We start from the raw sequence: 23146 nt of genomic DNA, 5'->3' as shown, positions 1-23146 counted from the left end.
ATTAAAGGATTATGTGGATTAAAATAAGGGTTGGATGCAAAAAGTGGGTTATAATAAGTGTTTAAGCACCTGGAGAAGAGAGAGAGAGAGATTGAGAGATGTTAAGCAAGTGTTTGGGAAATTTTGACAAGTGGTGGGGGACATGAATGCTAAAGTGGGGGAAATGGTTATAGAGTGTGGTTGGTAAGTTTGGGGTGCTAGGTGTAAATGATAATGTAGGGCCATTGATGGAACTTTGTATAGAAAGGGGTCTGGTAATAGGTAATACATATTTTAAGAAAATAAGAATAAGTATATAGGATACAATATAGGGCATAATGACAGTAGATTGTTGGACCATGTATTGGTAGATAAAAGACCGATGGGTAGACTTTAGGATGTGCATGTTTACAGAGGGGCCACAAATGTCAGATCATTTTTTAGTTGTAGCTACAGTGAGAGTAAAAGGTAGATGGGATACAAGGAAAAGGGCATCAGCAAGTAAGAGAGAGGTGAAGGTTTATAAATTAAAGGAGGCAGATAGGGTAAGATATAAACAACTATTGGAAGGAAGATGGGCTAGGGAGGATATAGGCAGTGAGGATGAAGAGGTATGGGATAGATTTAAGAATGTAATGTTAGTGTTCAGTAGAAGTGTGTGGTTACAGGAAAGTGGGTGCATGAGAGAAGAAAAGTGATTGGTAGAATGATGAGGTAAAGAGAGAGTAGTGAGAGAAAATGTTAGCATATGAGAGGTTTTTACAAGAGATGATGCAAAGAGGGAGGAGTATATGGAGAGAAAAAGAGAGCAGTGAAGGAATGTAAAAGGAGAACAAATGAGAGTGGGCGAGATGCTATCAACAAATTTTCCTGAGAATAAGAAAAATTTTTGGAGTGAGATTAATAAGTTGAGAAAACCTAGGGAACAAATATATATGACAGTTAAAATTAGGAGAGTTACTAGACAGGGTTGGAAGTATTGGGAAGATGGAGGAAATATTTTGAGGAACTGTTAAATGTTGATGAAGATAGGGAAGCTGTGCTTTTATGCATTGGGCAGGGAGGTATAACATCTTGTAGGAGTGAAGAAGAGCCACTTGTGAGTGTGGGGGAGGTGCATGAGGCAGTGGGCAGAATGAAAGGGGGGTAAGGCAGCTGGGATTGATGGGATAAAGATAGAAATGTTAAAAGTGGGTGGGGATATAGTTTTGGAGTGGTTGGTGCTATTATTTAATAAATGTATGGAAAAGGATAAGGTACCTAGGGATTGGCAGAGAGCATGCATAGTTCCTTTGTATAAAGGCAAAGGGGACAAAAGAGAGTGTAAAAATTATAGGGGGATAAGTCTGTTGAGTATACCTGGTAAAGTGTATGGTAGAGTTATTATTGAAAGAATTAAGATTAAGATGGAGAGTAGGATAGCAAATGAACAAGGAGGCTTTAGGAAAGGTAGGAGGTGTGTAGACCAAGTGTTTACAGTGAAACATATAGGTGAACAGTATTTAGATAAGGCTAAAGAATTTGATAGGGTATGTAAAAAGAAGAAAATTAAAAGTGAATATAGGAAAGAGTAAAGTTATGAGGAAAAAAGATTAGGTGATGAAAGATTGGATATTAGATTGGAGGGAGAGAGTATGGAAGAGGTGAATGTATTCAGGTATTTGGGAGTGGACGTGTCAGCAGATGGGTCTATGAAACATGAGGTGAATCATAGAATTGATGAGGGGAAAAAGGTGAGCAGTGCACTTAGGAGTCTGTGGAAACAAAGAACTTTATCCTTGGAAGCAAAGAGGGGAATGTATGAGAGTATAGTTTTACCAGTGCTGTTATATGGGTTGTGAAGCATGGATGATGAATGTTGCAGTGAGGAGAAGGCTGGAGGCAGTGGAGATGTAATGTCTGAGGGCAATGTGTGGTGTGAATATAATGCAGAGAATTCGTAGTTTGGAAGTTAGGAGGTGTGGGATTGCCAAAACTGTTGTCCAGAGGGCTGAGGAAGGATTGTAGAGGCGGTTCGGACATGTAGAGAGAATGGAACGAAACAGAATGACTTGGAGAGTGTATAAATCTGTAGTGGAAGGAAAGCCGGGTATGGGTCAGCCTAGGAAAGGTTGGAGGGAGGGGGTAAAGGAGGTTTTATGTGCGAGGGTCTTGGACTTCCAGCAAGCATGCGTGAGCGTATTTGATAGGAGTGAATGGAGACAAATGGTTTTTAATACTTGATGTGCTGTTGGAGTGTGAGCAAAGTAACATTTATGAAGGGATTCAGGGAAACTGGCAGGCCGGACTTCAGTCCTGGAGATGGGAAGTACAGTGTCTGCACTCTGAAGGAGGGGTGTTAATGTTGCAGTTTTATAAACTGTAGTGTAAAGCACCCCTCTGGCAAGACAGTGATGGAGTGAATGATGAAAGTTTTTCTTTTTCGGGCCACCCTGCCTTGGTGGGAATCAGCCGATGTGTTAATAAAAAAAAAAAGTATATGGTAAAGTGTATGGTAGAGTTATTACTGAAAGAATTAAGAGTAAGACTGGGGGCAGGATCACAGATGAACAAGGAGCTTTTAGGATGGGTAGGGGTGTGTAGACCAATTGTTTACATTGAAGGATGTAGGTGAACACTTTACATAAGGGTAAAGAGGTTTTCACTGCATTTATGGATTTGAAAAATGCATAGGATAGGGCAGATAGAGAAGCAATGTGGCAGATGTTGCAAATGTATGGAATAGGTGGTAGGTTACTGAAAGCAGTTAAGAGATTTTTTTACAAGGATAGTGGGGGCTCAAGTTTGCGTATGTAGGAGAGCAGTTGATTATTTCTCAGTAAAAGTAGGCCTTTGACAGGGATGCACGATGTCACCATGGATGTTCAGCATATTTATAGATGGTGTTGTAACAGAAGTAAATGCTCAGGTGTTGGAAAAAAGTGTGGAGTTAAGAGAGAGAATCTAACAAAGAGTGGGAGTTGTCACAGTTGGTTTTACTGATGACACTGTGCTCTTGGGAGATTCTGAAGAGAAGTTACAGAGGTTGGTGAGCAAGTTTGGAAAGGTATGTACAAGAAGGAAATTAAACGTGAATATAGGAAAGAGCAAGGTGATCAGGATAAAAAAAAATTAGGTGGTGAAAGATTGGATATCTGATTGGAGGGAGAGAGTATGGAGGAAGTGAATGTATTCAGGTATTTATGAGTGGACTTATCAGCAGATAGGTCTATGAAAGATGCGGCGAATCAGAATTGATAGAGGGAAAAAAGGTGAGTGGAGCACTGAGTCTGTGGAGACAATGTTATCTACAGAAGCAAAGAGGGGAATGTACAGTGGACCCCCAAGTTTCGTGATTAATCCGTTCCAGAGAGCCTGCCGAAAGTCGAAATTCACGAAACTCGAAACCATTTTCCCCATAAGAAATAATGGAAATAAAATTAATCCGTTCCAGACACCCAAAAATATTAAAATAAAATATTTTTTTTCAAATTAAATAAAGATTTATATACTGAAATCAATGAGAAATCAAGTACATGCATATAAAAAATAATAACAACATTACACTTACCTTTACTGAAGACTTCTGGGTGGATGGATGACGGGAGGAGGGGATATGAGGAAGCTGTACACTATTGTTTTTAAGGAGAATCTCCTTCCATTAGGACTTCAGGTAGCAAGTCCTTATCTTGGGTTACTTCCCTTCTTTTAATGCCACTGGGAACAACTTTAGAGTCACTGGACCCCTGTCGCACAAAATATCTGTCCAGAGAGGTCTTTTTCTGGGACACAACAAGTGGGACACAACACTGTCATTGTACATGTTGCAGATATGGCTTGTTTCAGCTTGGTCAGGGTGATACTTTTCAACAAAACTTGGCAACTCATTCCACTTGGCACAAATCTCCTTAATCTTTGAGGAAGGCACCTCATCCACTCCCTCTTCCTCCTCCTCTGAAGCAAGTTCCTCGGCTGTGGTCTGATGCTGTTCCAGTTGAAGCTCTTGCAGTTTGTCAGTGGTTAGCTCTTCCCTGTGGTCCTCCACCAACTCTTCCACATGCCCGTCACTCACCTCCAACCCCATGGACTTGCCCAATGCCACAACACCTTCCACAACAGGCAGAGGGTCGGCAGGGACAGGGTCTGCCTCAAACCCTTCAAAATCCCTCTGGATCGTGTTCCTCACTTTATTTATCAAAGGGCTTGCACTAGCTTTCCTTGGGTCCATGTTGACTTATTTAGCAGTTGCAAGCACAAAAAACAATGGATTATTATGAAATGTATTGTATGAACCCGCGGAGTGATGGTCACATGTTGGTAAACAATGGCACACTGAGCGTGAATGGCGTGGGAGACTGGCTTGGTGTGCGCGGTGATGGGCAGACGGGTACCGGACGGCCGCCAAATCATGAAACTCGAGGCCAAATTTTGCCCCAAAAAACTCACCGAAGGCCGAATTTCACAAAAGTCGAGGCTGCCGAAACTCGAGGGTCCTCTGTATAAGAGTACTGTATAGTGATACTAATGCTCTTATATGGGTGTGAAGCATGGGTGGTGAATGTTGCAACAAGAAGAAGGCTAGAGGAGATGTCATGTCTGAGGGCAATGTGTGGTATGAATATAATGCAGAGAATCAATAACTTGGAGATTAGAAGGTGGTGCAGGGTTTCTAAAAGTATTATCCAGAGGGGAGAGGAGGGGTTGCTGAGGTAGTTCCCTCATTTAGAGAGGCTGCAACAAAACAGAATGACTTGGAGGGCATATAAATCTGTAGGGGAAGGAAGGCAGGGTAGGGGTCATCCTAGGAAAGTTTGGAGGGCTGAAGGGCTTGTGAAGGGCTTGTGGAGGGCTGAAGGGCTTGGACTTTCCAGCTCCTTTGTAACATACATGGGATTGTTAGAGAGGAGCAAGTGGAGATCAGTGGTTTTTATGACGACGTGCTGTTGGAGTGTGAACAAAGTAACATTTATGAAGGGATTCAGGGAAACTGGTTACCTGGACTTGAGTCTTGGAGGTGGGAAGTACAGTGCCTGCACTCTGAAGGAGGGGTGTTTATAAGTTGGAGTTTTTTAACTGTGGTGTAGGCATGCCTCTGGCAAGACAGTGATGGAGTGAATGATGATGAAAGTGTTTCTTTTTTTTTCGAGTCACCCCTGCCTTGATGGGAAACGGTTGATGTGCTAATAAAAAAATTAAGTGTTTTTTATATTGACCCTAATTCTCCCATGAGAGCCCATGTTATAACTCAAGATGCAAACTGATAACAACATATAACATCATTGATCGTTGGAAATACTGTGGAAATAAGGAATTTTAAAATACAGTGGTACCCCGAGTTTTGGCCATAATTCATTCCAGAAGGCTGTTTGAGTGCCGTTACCAAATGAATTTGTTCCCATAAGGAATAATGTAAATTAGATTAGTCCGTTTCAGACCCCCAAAAACACACTTACAAAAGCACTTACAATAATACACTTACATAATTGTTTGAGTTGGGAGCTGTACGAAACTCGGCATTCCACTGTAGTATATGTAATGTGCACTCCAAACATAAGTTCTTTGTTGACTAGAGGCATAGCAGTGTAAAGGGCAGCCAGCATCTGCACATACTGGAACTGGAAGGAATGATGGGAGTTAGATTAGGGAGTAAAAGAAAGGGAAAGACTTATAGGAGTGGGAGCCAGTTGTTATACAAGAATGGTTCCAGGTTTATTTTGGTCATTATTCAACATTGTCATGCAAGCAGTCTTTAAGCACTTTATTGTAATACTGTACATACCTGAACCATTCATCAAACAGGGCCTCAGTCATTCATGCTGCCTTGTTAAACTGCTTAAAGCAAGGAATATTTTTACAGTATTTATGTTTTAGTATAAAAATGTAATGTAGAACAAGACTATCTATGATGACCCTTCACTTAGTAGTGAGTTTTATCATGTCTACCTTTATTAAGGTAGACTTGACAAAACTCACTCCTGAACAAAACACCATCTAAAATAAAGGCTTGTTCTGCATTATCAGTATATACAGCATGTCTCTATACCTACTTGGTATTTTCATTAGCTCCTGGTTAATATATCTTGAGACGGGAAGACGCTTTCAGCTTTAAAAAAAGTAAAAATAAAAATGTGTTGTTTTCTTTAGCCTGAGAGCCACAATTGGAAGAACTATATTGTAATATAAAATTTATTTTAAAGAAAGATGCCTCACTGGTACTACATGTAATTTCATTGCTGTTATTGTGGGTTGTTTTAATTACTGTAGGTACCTGTAGTTAAAAAATTTACTTTTGAAATACATTACTGTTACAAACCATGACTAGTAATTTGGGAAAATGCTTAAGCTATATAATTTAAATTAGATAAGGTAAATAAATTATTGTAATTGAATTTCATGTTTTTTTTTTCCAGATAGCTACCACAGTGAAATATTAGTCTGTGGCAGTGATACTACAGTATACAGAAGACCAAAGAAAATGCAGCAAAAATGACTTTTTTATTAATTTAAACATTGTGTAGTATAGTATTTCATTAATTGAAAAAAACACCTAACCAGTTGCTTTTATAAGTGAATTTGCTCAAAACTGTGTGAATAATGCTTATTGAAGATTTCAATTAATGTAGTTGTAAATGTGGAGTCTGCAGCAAGTATGTGCTTAAACTACTGAGAAGGTGACTGGCAGGTTACGAAGCACACATGGGAGCAGAAAATGGGTGAGATACTTCACTCCAAGGACACAGTCACCATGGATAGCAAACATGGGGTTGAACTCCTGCCAGAAAACTCATCAAATCCACTTGGCTGTTTGTTGCAGACCAGTCAGGTGTCCTCACTCATGTGTCCTCCTGTTGTGCCTCATCAGGAACCTTGTATCCCACCCAGTGATAAGAGCCCTATAAGGCATGTTCCTAATCTCCAGAATGTTAGTGTAGGCCTTCCGATTCTTAAATTGCATAGACTACAAGCGAAAGATTTTAGACGTTTTAAAGATATTGCTAAAGTGGGAATAAGTAGAGAATGTGCTAAACACTTGCGTCATCAGCTACAAAGATTCCGAAGGAATGCCAGAAGAAGAAACATTAGAAAACTTTATAAATCACAGAACAATGCAAAACTTTGTTTTAAAAGAGAAAATATTTTCTCTGAAGACTTTGTAAAAGGTGACAGGGGGGATACATTCCGGCTGTCGGACAGTCAAAAGACGTCGGTGATAAAGCGCTCAAGGCCTACCACCAATGGATCTCTCACAGGTATGTTAACCTTATTATGTACTTTACATTATTTCCCCAAATCTAGAAATCACAAAATAAATTTTCCACTCATATTTAAACTCATTTTGTGTGTCATAAGACATATCACTTAATAAATATGTATAACTAATCTGCTTAATATTAACATACAGTGAACAGGGTACTGGGTAAACCAATTGAACATATTTTGAACTCAGTCCTATATTATATACTGGTATAGTTTTTCAGCAGAAGCGTTGTTTGCTAAGCCTTTAAAAGATTAACATCAACAAAAAGCAGCAGAGTAGTTGAAGGAGACCGTGACCAATTTTTTTTCGTTAATTTTCGTCTGTTTTTTTTCTTTTTTGTGTACATTTAAAAGCATAAATGTAAAGGAATGTGACAAAGTTTGAAAAAGATTGGCCAACAAACAACTGAGAAAAAGAAAATTTACTGATTATGGCACTTGGCAACAAGCTGAGCCGGACTGGCACTATGAGTGGCTCTGTGGACATTCCCCACTCATAGAATACTCCTAACCTGGATTTAAAATGGAAGGAATGAATGTAATACAGTGGACCCCCAGTTTTCAGCAGGTGTGGAAAATGTACAATTTGGATTTCAAACACTTTTTTCAGCGAAATCTCTTCCCCCAACCGGTTTTGTATATTGGCTCGGAAATCGATGGTACCAGACATATCCACCCAGGCTGCTTATACGTTCGTGACTTACTCTTGGGCACATTAAATGTCTTATTTTACATTAATATAAACATTTTCATTAATCCATCTATGATATTTTCTTCAAAATTATACTGTAAGAAACATGTTACATAGCATATAAACATGCGATGTTTATATACTATTGAAGGGTGGGGTTGACTGGAGGGTAAACATTACGTTTTCTCGGGTTCAGCTTCAGAGAAAACGTGTATGAGTCTGCGGTGGCTCAGTAACCGCCCTTAATAGTATGTAAGGCTTTTGTTTACAATTCACTGCATGAATTATTCATTACATCTCCCTTTGTTTATGATGGCATTTAACCCTTTCAGGGTCCGTCCCGTAGATCTATGGCTTCACGTTGAGTGCCCAAACCATAGATCTACACCAAAATTCTAGTGCCGTCAAATTTAGCGCGAAAATGCTCATAGGCCTACATGTGAGAGAACGGGTCTGCGTGGTGGGTGTGCACCATAAACAAAAAATCTAGGCGCCCGCATAGCATTGTGGGAACACCGGCTCAGTTACCCTTGTTCACCATGCCTCGTCGCAAGGCAGCTCTCACTCCAAGGAAAATTGGGACTCTCCTGTTTCTATCTGATAGTTCTGACAGTGATGGAAGTGTAAATGAAGACGAATTCTTTGGCTTTGATCAGTTAGTGACCGAAAGGAATGACCAGGATATCAATGATAGTGCAGAAAACCCTGACGATCCTCAACCTTCTACCTCTGGTGTGGGCACTCATCAGTCACGGTCGGTTGTACCTCAACGCAAGAGAAAACTATTATTTTCGCGTGGCCAGGCCTCTGACTTCAGTAATGATGATGGCAGTCAAAGGGTTAATGGCTGAGAAGTGAACTCCGTTATTTATTGTCCAATTTCATTCATTTGTTGTGTATGTTAAGAAGCATCTTTCCATCATACATTGCCCAAGTTTCAATAAGATAGCCCAACAAACAACTGAGAAAAAAAAATTACCAAAAATCATATATGGCAAGCCCTAGCCAGGTACTGGCACTGTGAGAAGCTGTTTGTGCACTACCTGGTGATATAACATTGCTAATCTAAATTTATCATGATTGTAATCACTGTAATTTATGAACACCTTACTTCCGAGATAATCGACGAAAACGAGTGCTCCAAAAAAAAAAAAAATTGAGAGAATAAGTCACTCTGACTTTTTTGGGTTATCTTAGGTTCTCTACACATATGCTGCTATGCATGATAATCTATGTAATTATACAAAATAATGCACAGTTTAACCTCTTAACTGTCGCAACCTCCAATTCTGAGGTGTCTCCTGGTGTTGCAAAATTTAAAAAAAGAAATAATTATTTCTTATGAAATGATTGTATTGGCACCAAAAAAAAAAAATTGATAGAAAACTGACGGAATTACGCTCCCATGAAGTTAGCGACCTCGGCGATATTTACAAATCGGCGATTTCGCCCACTTTGAGCCCTATTTTCGGCTAATTCCATTGCTCGAGTCAACCAAACTCATAGCTATTTCTTTAGAACTCCATTTTTTCTATTGATTGAGTACAAGAAACTGCCCATTTACTGAATTCAACTACCAAATAATGTGGTCAGAAATTTTCAATTTGGCCAATTTCACGAAAATTAAAAAAATATGACAATTTCAAAATGAAGTTCAGAATGAACAATGCAGACATTCCTGGCTCTAAAATAACATTTTCTTTGTTCATCAGTCACATCTCCAGGCCCCTCTGATATTACTCTTGCTTTCTATTTTGAATTTTTATTCAAACAAAAAATAGAAGATTTACTGTCATGCAGACTACTGCAATACTTTAATAATTGTACAAATAATGTCAACCCATTCATGACTGCTTATTAGAAGGGCTAGGTGGACATTTATTGGGCAATGACATCATTTGTTTACTTTTGAACATTGGCAAACTTCAAACATTTTGCCTATTTTGAGCTCCATTTCCAGGTTCTTTTTATAGTAAAACCATTCAAAATCGCCTCTATTTCTATAATGTGTTTTCCATTCTATCAAATGAGACCAAGAAAACGAGAATACAACCATAAATACTATATGAAAATAGACTACAAAGTCGGCATATTAATTAAAAAACACGGTCGGAGTTTTTTTTTTCTCATGCACTGCGTGCTCCAGGATTTTTTTTTTATATGGTTCACACTGACCACACAGACCCATTCTCTCACATGTGGGCCTACCAGCTTTCTCCTGCTTGATTTGAAGTTGCTAGAATTTATGAGCAATTGTAAGTCAAACACAGTGGCTCGTAAGACATGTATATACAACCGAAACAGTCAAAGGGTTAATAGAGAAAAAAATGTTAATAGCAGAAAAAAATATTGTAAACAACCAAGAAAACAACTGTCGCTGAGATGTATCTTTTGTTTGCCACAATAATGCTTATGCCACGTGTATAAGCAGTGTCAGATCATACTGGTCGACAGACTGCCTCATTGCAACCCCAGCTTTCAGTGATATACCAGTGAATCGATTTGTGCTACTGTTACGTATGCTACACTTCTCAGACAAAACCAGGCCTGACAGAAAAGACAGGTTATATAAGATTAGAAATATGTTTATGTATCTGAAACAGAAATTCAGTGTGTGTTTTTATACCTTCAGGAAGCTTGTTATTGATGAGTCTTTGATTTTGTTCATAGGTAGACTGTCGTTCAAGCAGTATACACCAAGCAAGAGGAAATGCTTTGGTATAAAGTTGTTTGTGCTTTGTGATTGCTACAGTGGTCTTGTATTGGATATTATTGTGTACACTGGAAGTAATACAATGCAAGATACCTGGAAGTTATTGGGTATATCTGGTGATGTGGTTAGAACAGTGATGGAACTATATCTTGGTAAGGGGCATATATTATTACTCGGTGATTTTTTGCGAGTGTACATGACAGGTGTGTGGTACAGTGCATGCAAATCGTAAACATATGTCTAGGTTCAACGCAGGCACTCGTAGAGGTGAGGTGCAGGCGTTTGCTGCCAATGACATCATGGCATTTCGGTGGCATGACAAATGAGATGTCACACTTGTCATCAGCTCACCGAAACGAAATGACAGACACTGGCAGGCAGCATAGAGAGACCAATGAACCCATTCTAAAACCTGCAGCTGTGATGGACTGCACCCTCAATATGCTAAAGATACGCTAAAGATACCCAAGTGTTGCAGAAGTATCTAATTCATCAGTCTTGAATTTCTTGAACTTTTATTTGCAAAGTCATAGAAATCTGTTAACACAGTGGTGACATCAGAGTAGTTGGGGACTTTTAATTTCAGTGTCATTGGTTTCTACCCCCCATTATTCTTTATTTCAGGAAAGGCCTCTTAATGCCATACATTAATTTAACTAGTGCTTGGAATAGGCTTCAATCAGTTTGGAATGAAGGGCATCAGAGAGCTATATGCCACTACCATATTCAAGTTTGTTACCTGGAGGTTACCTGGAGGTTATTCCGAGGATCAACGCCCCCGCGGCCCGGTCCATGACCAGGCCTCCCGATGGATCAGGGCCTGATCAACTAGGCTGTTACTGCTGGCCGCACACAGTCCAACGTACGAGCCACAGCCCGGCTGATCCGGCACTGACTTTAGGTATCTGTCCAGCTCTCTCTTGAAGGCAGCCAGGGGTTTATTGGCAATTCCCCTAATGCTTGATGGGAGGCTGTTGAACAGTTTTGGGCCCCGGACACTTATGGTGTTTTCTCTTAGTGTACCAATGGCGCCCCTACTTTTTATTGGCGGCATTTTGCATCGCCTGCCCAGTCTTTTACTTTCGTAGGGAGTGATTTCTGTGTGCAGATTTGGGACCATTCCTTCCAAGATTTTCCAAGTGTAGATTATGATATATCTCTCCCTCCTGCGTTCCAACGAGTACAAGTCAAGTGCTTCCAAGCGTTCCCAGTAGTTAAGGTGCTTGACAGAACTTATACGTGCAGTAAAGGATCTCTGTACACTCTCTAGATCTGCGATTTCACCTGTTTTGAATGGAGATGTTAATGTACAGCAGTATTCCAGCCTAGAGAGAACAAGTGATTTGAAAAGGATCATCATGGGCTTGGCATCTCTCGTTTTGAAAGTTCTCAGTATCCATCCTATCATTTTCTTTGCACGTGCGATCGTGGCACTGTTGTGATCCTTGAAAGTGAGATCCTCAGACATTACTACTCCCAGGTCCCTTACATTATTTTTCCGCTCTATTGTATGGCCGGAGTCAGTAGTATACTCTGTTCTAGTTATTATCTCCTCCAGTTTTCCATAACGGAGTAGTTGGAATTTGTCCTCATTGAACATCATATTGTTTACCGTTGCCCACTGGAAAACTTTGTTTATATCTTCTTGGAGGTTAACCGCGTCCTCAGCAGATGACAGCCTCATGCAGATCCTAGTATCATCCGCAAAGGATGATACGGTGCTGTGGTGTATATCTCTGTTTATGTCTGATATGAGGATAAGGAATAAGATGGGGGCGAGTACTGTGCCTTGTGGAACAGAGCTCTTCACTATGGCAGCCTCCGATTTAACTCTGTTGACCACTACTCTTTGTGTTCGATTTGTTAGGTTACATACAAATGTATTATATAGATTGAAGCTGTGAGTGATCTTCACCCTACACATCTCTCACATAGCATTCAGGTGTTTTACCCAAGACATTAGAGTGGTCAGTATGCGTAATCCATCATCTTTTGAGAAAATACTATCTGAAAAGGTGTATGGTAAACAGTAAGTGGTCAGTGCCTTGAGGCATTTGCAGGCAAAACATATTGGTCTGCAAAACATATTCTCTACCTGACTCCATCCTATAAATACTCACATACCTTTCGCCCAGGTAGATCTGTTTGTGACTCGATAAAGCCCACTGTGTGGGTGAAATGTTGTCAATAAAGGATCACATTATACTGCTTCTGTGTTTATTTTTCCAGGTTTAAGCTTGCTCGAAATGCTCTGCATAACTAAGGAGCTTTCCATATGATTTACGTAATGCCATCCAACTTTGTACAAATGATGTATCTTGTGGAAATAAATATTGATTGATTAATCGATTGAGAGATTGAATCAGATGTGCTGTGTAAACCAGTAAAGAGAGACTAAGAGAATTTCATGAGCAGCATACATACTGTGGACCAATGATTCAGTAGAATATCTATAGCGTTTCAATGTTTGCAGAAGCTAAATTGAGATTCTGGAAGAACTTACTGTTTCTTCTCAACAATGCCTGACTGGCCAGGCTCTAGAACAGAGGTTGACAAACTTTTTTGGTTATTACCCCAAAACAAATGTGTACAGTGAAATTACCCACTAGCTTTGTAAGTCCAAAGAATCCAGAAAATACAAGGAGCATTCAAATTCAAAATAATGTATTGAATTCATTTGTATGAAGAATACAGTCATACAAGCTGAAAAGTATGTATTATACATAAAGTAACTTTAAAAATAAAATACAAAATTAACAAAATAATTAAATGAAAAATAAACTGCATGAAATAAAAAATAGTAATGAACAAATTTAATAAAAATCTCATTAGGGAATTAAAGAATGTCATTGAAAACATTTTCACTTCAGGTTTTGGAGAAATGATGTTTCATTTTTGATACATCGTCATCAAAATTAGGGCTCTTTAATGTCAGAGCAATTTGGATACTGTCTTCGGCATTCAACTGATTTCTGTACTTTTTTAAGTTAATGGGAGTGAAAAATCCTTGTTTGCAAAGATAGTTGCAAATGACAGCAATATTTTTATCACTTCCTCCTGTGCAATTCTGAAAGCCTTTGCAGCTCTTGACATCAAAAAAAAAAAAAAAAAGGACAGATCTGTGTTGTTCAGAAATTCAATGCGTGATTCATAGTTGGAGTGAAGTTCAAGGAGTGCCTCTGCCAATCCTTCAGGCTCTTCTGGTACATCAGCAATTTCATAGTTGAAGGGATTTACAACCCAACTCACAGTACGTATGTGAATCAGGATCTAGAAAGTAATCAAGGAACCGCTTTCTGAGTTTGGTAAGATGCCCTATAACTGGAACCTTGATGTCACAAAAAAAAAAATCTTCACAATCTTCCAAAAATGTAGATAATTTTGGAAAGGCAGCTATTTTGCTTTGTTCTACATTCTGGCTTTGATCCATATGCTGAAATCTTTTCTCTGGCTGTAATAACATTGATATTTTTCCCTTGCAGTTCTTTGTTCAATGGATTCACATACCCAAAGGTGTCAATTAAATATGCAAGATACGCAACCCAAGAGGAATTTAACTTATCTGCAAGGACATGCTTTTGATCAACCAGAAAATTTTCAAGTTCAATTTTGAGAACCCAAACTTGATTCAGAACATTTCTACATGAAAGCCATCTCTCTTCTGTGTGATAAAGTAGGTCTGAATATTCAGCCTCTCTATCCTCACATAATTCACGAAATAGTCGCATGTTTAATGCATGTCCTTTGACAACATTGACGATCTTGATAACATACATGATGACTTCCAATGCAGGTTCTAAATGCTTCACAATCAGTGCCTGGCAATGGATCATACAGTGGGTAACTTCAGTTTTTGGATTCTCCTCTCTGGCCAATGCCGACGAGCCACTGACATGACCCAACATGGCTGGAGCTCCATCAGTAAACACAGTTTAAATTAACGTTTGGTGTTTTGAAGTATTCATTAACATTGTTGAAGACGTCAATACCACGAGCTCTCAACTCGAGAGAGCTAAACAAGATTTCCTCTTCAACCGCCTCGGAACCTTTGTAGTGAATATAAGCCATCAGTTATGAATTGCTACTGACATCTATAGTCTCATCAAGCTGAATAGCAAAATGTTTGCTCTCTTTTATTGAAGAAATCACTTGTTCCCTTACATTTTCTGCTAAGATGGAAATTCTCTCATTTACAACTTTTTCAGACAAGGACACTGAATTCAGTCACATGGCTTCTTTCTGACCATACACGATCTCTGCCGTTTTTCACAGCTGCAGGTTTAACCAACTCCTGAGCAATAGTATATGGTTTCTTGTTTCGGGCAAACAACCAGGCCACTTTAACCCTTTCAGGGTCCACAGGCCCTCTCAGAGACTTGTTCTCAGGGTCCCCCAAATTTCAGAAAAAAAAAAATAATTTTTTCTTATGAAAATAGTTTTTTTCTTTTCTAAACATTATAGGCTAAACAAAAAAATTTTACCATCAATACTTACTGAGATATGGAGGCATGAAGTTGACAGAAAATGCCCGGTATATGGTAACATCGCTGACTGCCGTCACCCGGTATTATTTTTTTTTTGTTTTTTAGGTACTATTTTCTATTATTTTTTAATTTTTTTTCCAAGTAACTTATATGGCCTGTGAGACCAATATTAGCACTATTATATAAGTTTTTTCTCTTTATTTACTACACAAACACTGTTGTCCTTATATTGTTTATAATTGTTGTTTTCACACACAAACGATATAAAATGTTGTTTATTACTATTTTTCTATGGTATTTTATATACACATATACAGTCACAGGGAATGTTTCTAGAAGTTCTGCAGCCTGTGGAACTCTTTGAAACATGGTGTCATGCACAGTGGTGTTTTACACTCCTCACACACAAAATGAGTGTCTCTGCGTTGTTGTGGGCGTTTTTTTTTGTATGTGCACAGACGTAACACCTCTTCTGAGCCTTTTTCTTGAAAGCAGCAGGCAGTTTTACCAGGAAGTGATCACCATGCTTCAGACGAGTAGGTAGTTGTTGATAATTTAGTGGGCGGTCTATTGCAGGTGTTGTTCCTTGGTACTCGAATGCTATTTGTCTGATGACAGATGAACAGAATTCGCCATATGATGGTTTGTTTCTGGTCCTCATCTTATACATATTATAAGCATTGAGCATGGAAATGTCCAGAAGATGGAAAAAGAGTTTTATGTACGACTTATAACGCTTGCGAACACAATCAGCAAACCCAATCTGCATGTCACATTTGTCCACTGAGCACATACTGAGGGTGTAATTAATCACAGCTGCAGGTTTTAGAATGGGTTCATTGCTATCTCTATGCTGCCTGCCAGTGTTTGTCATTTCGTTAGGGTGAACTGATGACAACAGTGTGACATCTCTTTTGTCATGCCTCCGAAATGCCATGATGTCATTGGCAGCAAACGCTTGAACCTCACCTGTACGAGTGCCAGCATCAAACCTGGGCATATGTTTACGATTTGCACGCACTGTACCACACACATCTGTCATGTTTACTCGCAAAAAATCACTGAGTGAGGGGCTTATGTACCAGTTATCAGTATATAATATATGCTCCTTACCAAGGTATGGTTCTATCATTGTCCTAACCATATCACCAGAGATGCCCAATAACTTCCTGGTATTTTGCAATGTATAACTGCCAGTGTACACAATAATATCCAATACCAGACCACTGTAACAATCACAAAGCACAAACAACTTTATACCAAAGTGTTTCCTCTTGCTTGGTATGTACTGCTTGAAAGATAATCTTCCTTTGAACAGAATCAAAGACTCGTCAATTACAAGCTTCCTGAAGGGATAAAAATACATACTGAATTTCTCTTTCAGATACACAAACACATTCCTAATCTTATAAAACCTGTCGTTTCTGTCAGGCCTGGTTTTTGTCTGAGAAGTGAAGCATATGTAATAGCACAAATTGATTCACTCCCATTATATCACTGAAACCTGGGGTTGCAATCAGGCAGTCTGTTGACCAGTATGATTTCACACTGTGCTTATACACATGTGGCATAAGCATTATTGTGGCAAAGAAAAGATACATCTCAGCCACAGTTGTCTCCTTCCACCTGTGTAGTCATGAGCTTGGTGAAAGTATTGTGTTTGCCATGGTTTACTCGTAGTATCTGTTGCTTTCCATCAGGGGCTTGTCAAAGAATAACTCGAAACATTCCAGTTCAGTGGCATTGTTCCCCAGTGTACAACATGGCCATATTCCACTTAGGCTTTCATCAAACTGGTGGGGATTTGGAACAAAATTGACAGCTTCCTGCCAATCCCAGGTGTGGTCTGCTGGTGGGTACTGGACAATGACAGGTGGTTGTGGAGGTTGTGGTTGTGCAGGCTGGTGTGGTGGATGGGTGGGGGATGGTGGCCTTTGTTGTAGATCAGCTGAGGCAGCGGTGTGGGTGGCAGCATGGCCCACTGCTGGTGCCTCACTGCCGGAACCACCACTACCACCACCATGCACATTTTCCATCCCAACTGCAACACTATCATCGTCATTTTCACTGACTGTTCCTGTTGTACAGCCACGGGATGTACTCCTTTTCCTTGGAATAGCATATGGCACACTACCAGAGCGCATATATCGTCGTATATACTGACGCTTCACTGGAGAATATTGCACTTCACTATCACTACTGGAACTGGTTTCAAGAGCTTGTAGTTCATATTCACTATCACTATCATCTCCAATGCTCACATCTGAGTCCGGGATTTGGGAAAATAGGAATTTCCTCTTTGATTCTGGTACAAATGTGAACAAGATGGCCCAGCAGCAGAGGTGGAAGGCTGAGGATCGTCTGGGTTTTCCTCACTATTACCGATATTATGGTCATTAGTTTCGGTCAAAACCTCGCCAAAACCTTGAAACTCGTCTTCACTGGCACTTCCATCTGTATTAGAACTGTCACTGGGGAACAAAAGTGCCCCAATTCGCCGAGGAGTGAGGAGCTTCTTACCGCGAGGCATGGCAAACAACGTCTACTAAAATGGCGTTCCCACAATGCGCCACTGGGTCCCAGATTTTTTTCTACCGTGCACACTGACCACACACCCATTCTCTCACACCTAGGCCGTCCAGCCTTTTCCCGCGAGATTTGAAGGCGCTAGAATTTATGCGTACTAGTACGTCAAGGACCCTGGTGCGTGAGCCGTACTGGTACGGCCAAAACCCTGAAAGGGTTAAAGCTAGCCCTTGGTGCTGAATATTGATAGACTGTATCTCTCAAGTTGCTGTCCAGTCTTTGCCTTTTGACAGACATTTCCAAATTCACAAAGTATTCCTGTGGTTTGGAAGACAATTGTTGACTGCGAGATAGGACACTATGCCAAAAGTTATATGATGTTAATGTCAACATTGGGAGGTGCGGTTGTAGTGCCGGCTCCCAAGGCAATGCTGACACTCACGGTATTGCCAGCTGCTGGAATCTTTACCCATTTTATATTATTGCCAACTTAAGAAATGGTCCCTACAAATTAGATTTTTAATTTTATTAAGAAACTAAAAATTGTTTGAAAATTTATAACTTTTATGATTTACCTCGCTTACAAAGCAATAAATTTTTGAGCCTTCATTACATCCAAGATTTTAACTTTTACCCCATTTGGGATAATTTACCCAGGTTTCCCAACCTAGGCTCTCAAAGTTTATCAATGTTTGACAGACGAGTAAGGCAGCATTGTGTTGGGAGGAACACCTTGTTTGGTTTAGGAAAAGGTAACAGTGCTGCATGTTTCCTATTATGCTCGAATTGTGCCTAACACAAAGTTGTTTTACCTCTCAGTTTGTGGGAGATAAGACAGAAGAGTATTGTGGATTAGCCTGCAGACTGAAAGTGCTCCATATGAGAGCAGGAGGCTCAGCAGACATTGAAAAATACTGTAATCCAGTGAAAAATAGGGGCACAGTGAATATAATAAGAAATACCTCAGTAAGCTTAAACAGATTAAGACTTTTCAACACCCTCCCTTTATACATAAAGGGAAGACCAACAGATCCCAAACAGTCTTCAAGAAGGAATTCAAGTTCCTCAAATTATTTCCTCATTAGCTGGAATGTGGTGCCTACATTAGAGTGCACGTGGCAGCACCAACAGCCTAATTAGTCTGATTATAAGCCAGGAGGGTTGGTTTGTGGCTGAGCTGTGGGGGCATTGACTCCCAGAATTGATTACAGGTAAATTACAAGTTATGAGATGGAAAGAGGCAAAATTCTTCATTAAGAGGATAGCCTAGAGTTTTTCATCTGTATGCAAAGTATCATAGAATAAACTTAAGATGCCTTTAGTGTTTGTTGAATCATTAGCACAATTGATTTTATGTGGATTGATACTGGTATATAAACCGGTAGATGCAACATCTCAGCAGTTTACAGATCACCTAAGAAAATTCGAGTCTTGTTTTGAAAATCTCTCAGACCCAGTCCCAAATATCCCATTATTTAGTAGTTTCAAGTTAAGACATCTAAAATTGTCTTGCATTAATGACCTATTGTCCAATAAGGGTGGCATTAATGACCTATTGTCTAATAAGGGTGGCCCATGGCCAGGGTCCATGGTTCGATTCCCGGCAAGGGTGGAAACATCGAATGTGTTTCCTTACATCTCTTGTCCCTGTTCACCCATCAGTAAAATGGGTACCTGGGTGTTAGTTGACTGATGTGGATCACATCCTGGGACAAAATTAACCTAATTTGACTGAAATGCTCAACATAACAAGGGGCTTTCAATGTAGTAGTATGTCATTGATGTCAGCTAGCCCTGTATACCTTGTACATGTATTTGTAGAATTAAAGATATTATTATTATTATTATTATTATTATTATTATTATTATTATTATTAAATTTGCCTTAAGCCAGAAAATAGTACAACTGACAAGACTAGAAAATACCAGTGCCCTTATACAGTTATCCACTGTTTACCATGGCTTGAAAATAACCCTTAATTTTGCTTAATAATGACACTGCAGCACAAAAGTAGTGATGTCAGTTCTTCAAAGTCTAAGAGAAGCATGAAGTGTTTCTCATCAGTGAAAAAGTGCTAATTCTCCACTATCCATAATTTAGCAATTAAACTATATCATAGATATGCACATAAATGAAAAACGAATTGTAGGGTTCGCTACTGTCCATGGTTTCAGGTATCCACGGTAGGCCTTGGAACGCATCCCCCGCAGAAATGGGGGGGGGGATACTGTATTTATAAATATGTAATGATCATCTAGTATGAAATACTTTATAACTATGTTGAAGACAGTAAACTTAGATCACACCCTAATTGAAGTTCAGACCTGTATGAGCATAGTTCTTGACAGTAAAACATGAACAGTCGTGAGAGTGTTTTCACCAGATTCAGCTTTTAACAAGAACATCAGCTGTGAACAGATAAATCATGTCCTTAATGAAACATGCTGGGAAGGTATATTAAATAATATGGATCCGAAACAATGTCTAGAGAGGATTAACTGTGGCATTAGAAGTGTGCTCAAAGCACATACCACTAAGGAAAAAGACGAGATGATGTAAGCTAGAAAGAGAGAGATGCTTTCTATCTACAGGTGAAGACAAAGAAACATAGAACTTCTCAAGGGTGCTAGACTATAAAAGTTTTAGAAGTTTCAGAAGAAAACACTGGCTAGGAAGTAGACAATATTGAACTAGGAGAGAGGGAGCTAAAAGCAATTTATAATATTGAAAGAAATAAAAAATAATAATTTGCAAAATCCAGGGCAAAATCTGCATCCAGTATTGAGACCTTTCACAAATAAGATGGAACTTACATAAGAACATAAGGGAAAAGAACCTCAGTAGCCTACTGGCCCATGTTAGTGCGGTCCAACTCTCACTGATGATAGCAAAGAAATGAGTAAAATACTAAAGTCTCATTTTGACTGTGTTGTTAATGAGCTGTTAATCAGAGTAAAGGGTGAAGTCTGAATGAATTGTCAACATTTCCGAAATTTCTAACAAAAGCCTAACCCTCACATGACTTTGAAAAATCCACTGACAGCATGCCCATTTACTCTGCTCCAGCCCAAGACTCTTGGAACTCCATGTTCATCAAGAGCTGCAAGAAACTTCCCCTCTACTCCAATCATGTGCCTTAATTAGTGTATGGAGAAGGAGTCTAGTCACAGGGATCATCTCGGTCTTTAAAACTAATATAGCCCCACAAAGTGGCACCAAAGCATTAGCAAAGAACTATAGACTGATAGCACTGATGTTCTGCATTAAAAAAATCTTTTTAAGAGTTTTAAGAAGCTAGAACATTCACCACATGGATTCTCAACATTTCCTTAAAGCAATAAGAATTTAGAGCAGATCGCACCTGCCTTTCCCAACTACTGGAACATTATGACATGGTTTTGGATGCACTGGAGGACAAATAAAATGTAAATGTAGTATACACAGACTTTGCAAAGACCTTTGACAAACATGATCATAGTGTAACTGCAGAAAAATGCATGTAAAAGGAATAACTGGAAAAGTGAACTGATGGATTTTGAAGTTTTTAACATAAAATGCAAAGAAAAATAGTAAACAGAGTTAAGTCAGAGGCTGTTCCCAAGATTCAGTACTCTCTCTTAATCTCTTTCATATCCTCATATCTAACATAGACAGGGACATAGTGCCACATCATCCTTTGCATTGATACTAAAATTTGCTTGAGAGTGGCACCTCTTCAAGGGGGGCTCCTTGGTGTGGTGAAGAGGCTCTTGGTCTGAGGAATTAGACCTGTTGATCTCCTTCCTCAGACCAAACCTAATTACCCCCCAATCCCTCCTCCCTTATCCCATCCTCCCTTTTTCTTTTCCTCCTCCTCCTCCTCCCCACCCTTCCTCTTTTTGGCCTTTTTTTTTTTTCCCCACAGGCACGCTAGTTCCTGGGTAGGGGAAAGGGTACTGGGGTCCATCCCATTCCGTTGAGGTTCTTGGCGGTGGTGTAATTTGCCGTGGAATCTGGATCGCCTGGGGATGTCCCAATCCCTCTCCGGTCTCCCGGGGAGTGGCTTTGGGTATCTTTCGGGCGACGGGTGTATCTCTGGAGGCTGCCTTTCGAATCCCGGGGGTGGTGACCAAAGGAGGTATGCTTTGTGGCGGATATCCGGCCGCCATCTCTTTTGTCCACCGAGATAGCTCGGCAGATGTGAGGTTGCTATCCCGGATTGCTGGTTTACTGGCATGATAGGTAGGGTATGGCACGGGTTCCATGCTGCATCTGCACTACTTGCGGTGCTGAGGTCCTCTTGGGCGCGGAGGGAGATTTCTGGCCCTCTCATTCCTCCCAGGAACTATCCCTCCCCAGTCCCCCCTTTTTTTATTCTTTTTTTTTATTATTTTTATTTTCTTTTCTTTCTTTTTTTTTCTTAAAAACAAAAGAAAGAAGTAACCTAACCATGGAAGCCCTAGTCCATGAACCTGCTACCCCCGGGCCCCTTCTTGATACCGCACCCCATTCTGACCCTGCCTCGTCTTTGGACCACTCTTCGGACACTCCTAATGCCTCTGTACCTCTTGCCGGTGCTGTTTCCTCACCCGTTTCAGGTACTGAGGTCTCGACTGACTCCTTCGATTTATCTGACCTCTGCTCTCCTTTGACTATGCTTCCGGCCTCTCCCTCTATGGTGTGGCAATTTTCGAATCGCCGGCCCGTTCCACGTCGGACCAACTCTGGTCCCACTCCCTAACACCAACGACAATTACCTGCTGATGATACTTCTCCACCTTCTCGTTCTTCTCAGAAAAGATCGACACGTCCTGCACTCCCTTTCCACGCTCAGTTTCAGAATGCACAATGGACTAAATTCTTCACTTTACGATTGACTTCCTCTATTGCCTATCTTTCCGACCATAGTATTGGCAAGGCACTCCTACGCCATGTTGGTAAAGATATTTCTTTTCATGCTCTTAAGAGCGGTACACACATCATCACTGTACAGAATGCTACCCAAGCTCATGATCTTTCTCTTCTTTCTCATATCGATACTGTTCCTGTCACCATTGAAAAACATCATTCCCTCAATTCTTGTAGTGGTACCGTCATTCTGCCCCATACCATAGTTCAACAAAATTTCCAGACATGTGGCAATGACATTCTTGAACAGCTGGAACTCCAAGATCTCCCAATCCTCAAGGTAGACACTTATGTTCTTCCTGCCCGCGGGCGGAGATGATACCCTAGCAATGTGGCTCATTTAACTTTTGACAGCCGTGAACTCCTGTCCTCAGTTTATGTAGCAGGACATTGGTTACAAGTTCGAAAGGTGATCCCTACACCGCAACAGTGTAGAAATTGCTGGCAATTTGGCCATCCAGCGAAATATTGCAGATCTATAGCCGAATGCCCAGTCTGTGGTGCTGATGACCATTCTAATACGTCTTGCAATCGACCTCCCTCTTGCCTTAATTGTCACGAGGCTCACCCTTTGTACTCTCGCCGTTGCCAAGTCTACTTAAATGAGCGGGAAATCCGTTTCCTCAAAG

The 23146-nt window shown here is 40.1% G+C and overlaps 1 protein-coding gene across 3 annotated transcripts in view; it reads left to right on the top strand.

The window, feature by feature from the left end:
• Nucleotides 1-23146, top strand: part of LOC128684855 (uncharacterized) — a 503715-nt gene that overhangs the window by 55974 nt on the left and 424595 nt on the right. For 2 of the 3 annotated variants that reach the window (XM_053771164.2, XM_053771163.2), the window contains one exon: nt 6369-7208. The exons of the other annotated variant lie outside the window; for it this stretch is intronic. In XM_053771164.2, the coding sequence (XP_053627139.2) occupies nt 6668-7208 (541 nt within the window). In that variant the 5' untranslated portion in view covers nt 6369-6667. The remainder of the gene's footprint in view (nt 1-6368; nt 7209-23146) is intronic. 3 annotated transcript variants of the gene reach the window in all.

Source organism: Cherax quadricarinatus, chromosome 5 (assembly GCF_038502225.1).
Source record: "Cherax quadricarinatus isolate ZL_2023a chromosome 5, ASM3850222v1, whole genome shotgun sequence".
Taxonomy (NCBI): domain Eukaryota; kingdom Metazoa; phylum Arthropoda; class Malacostraca; order Decapoda; family Parastacidae; genus Cherax; species Cherax quadricarinatus.
Note: the sequence above shows the minus strand (reverse complement) of the source record. Positions and strands in the feature narration are given on the sequence as shown.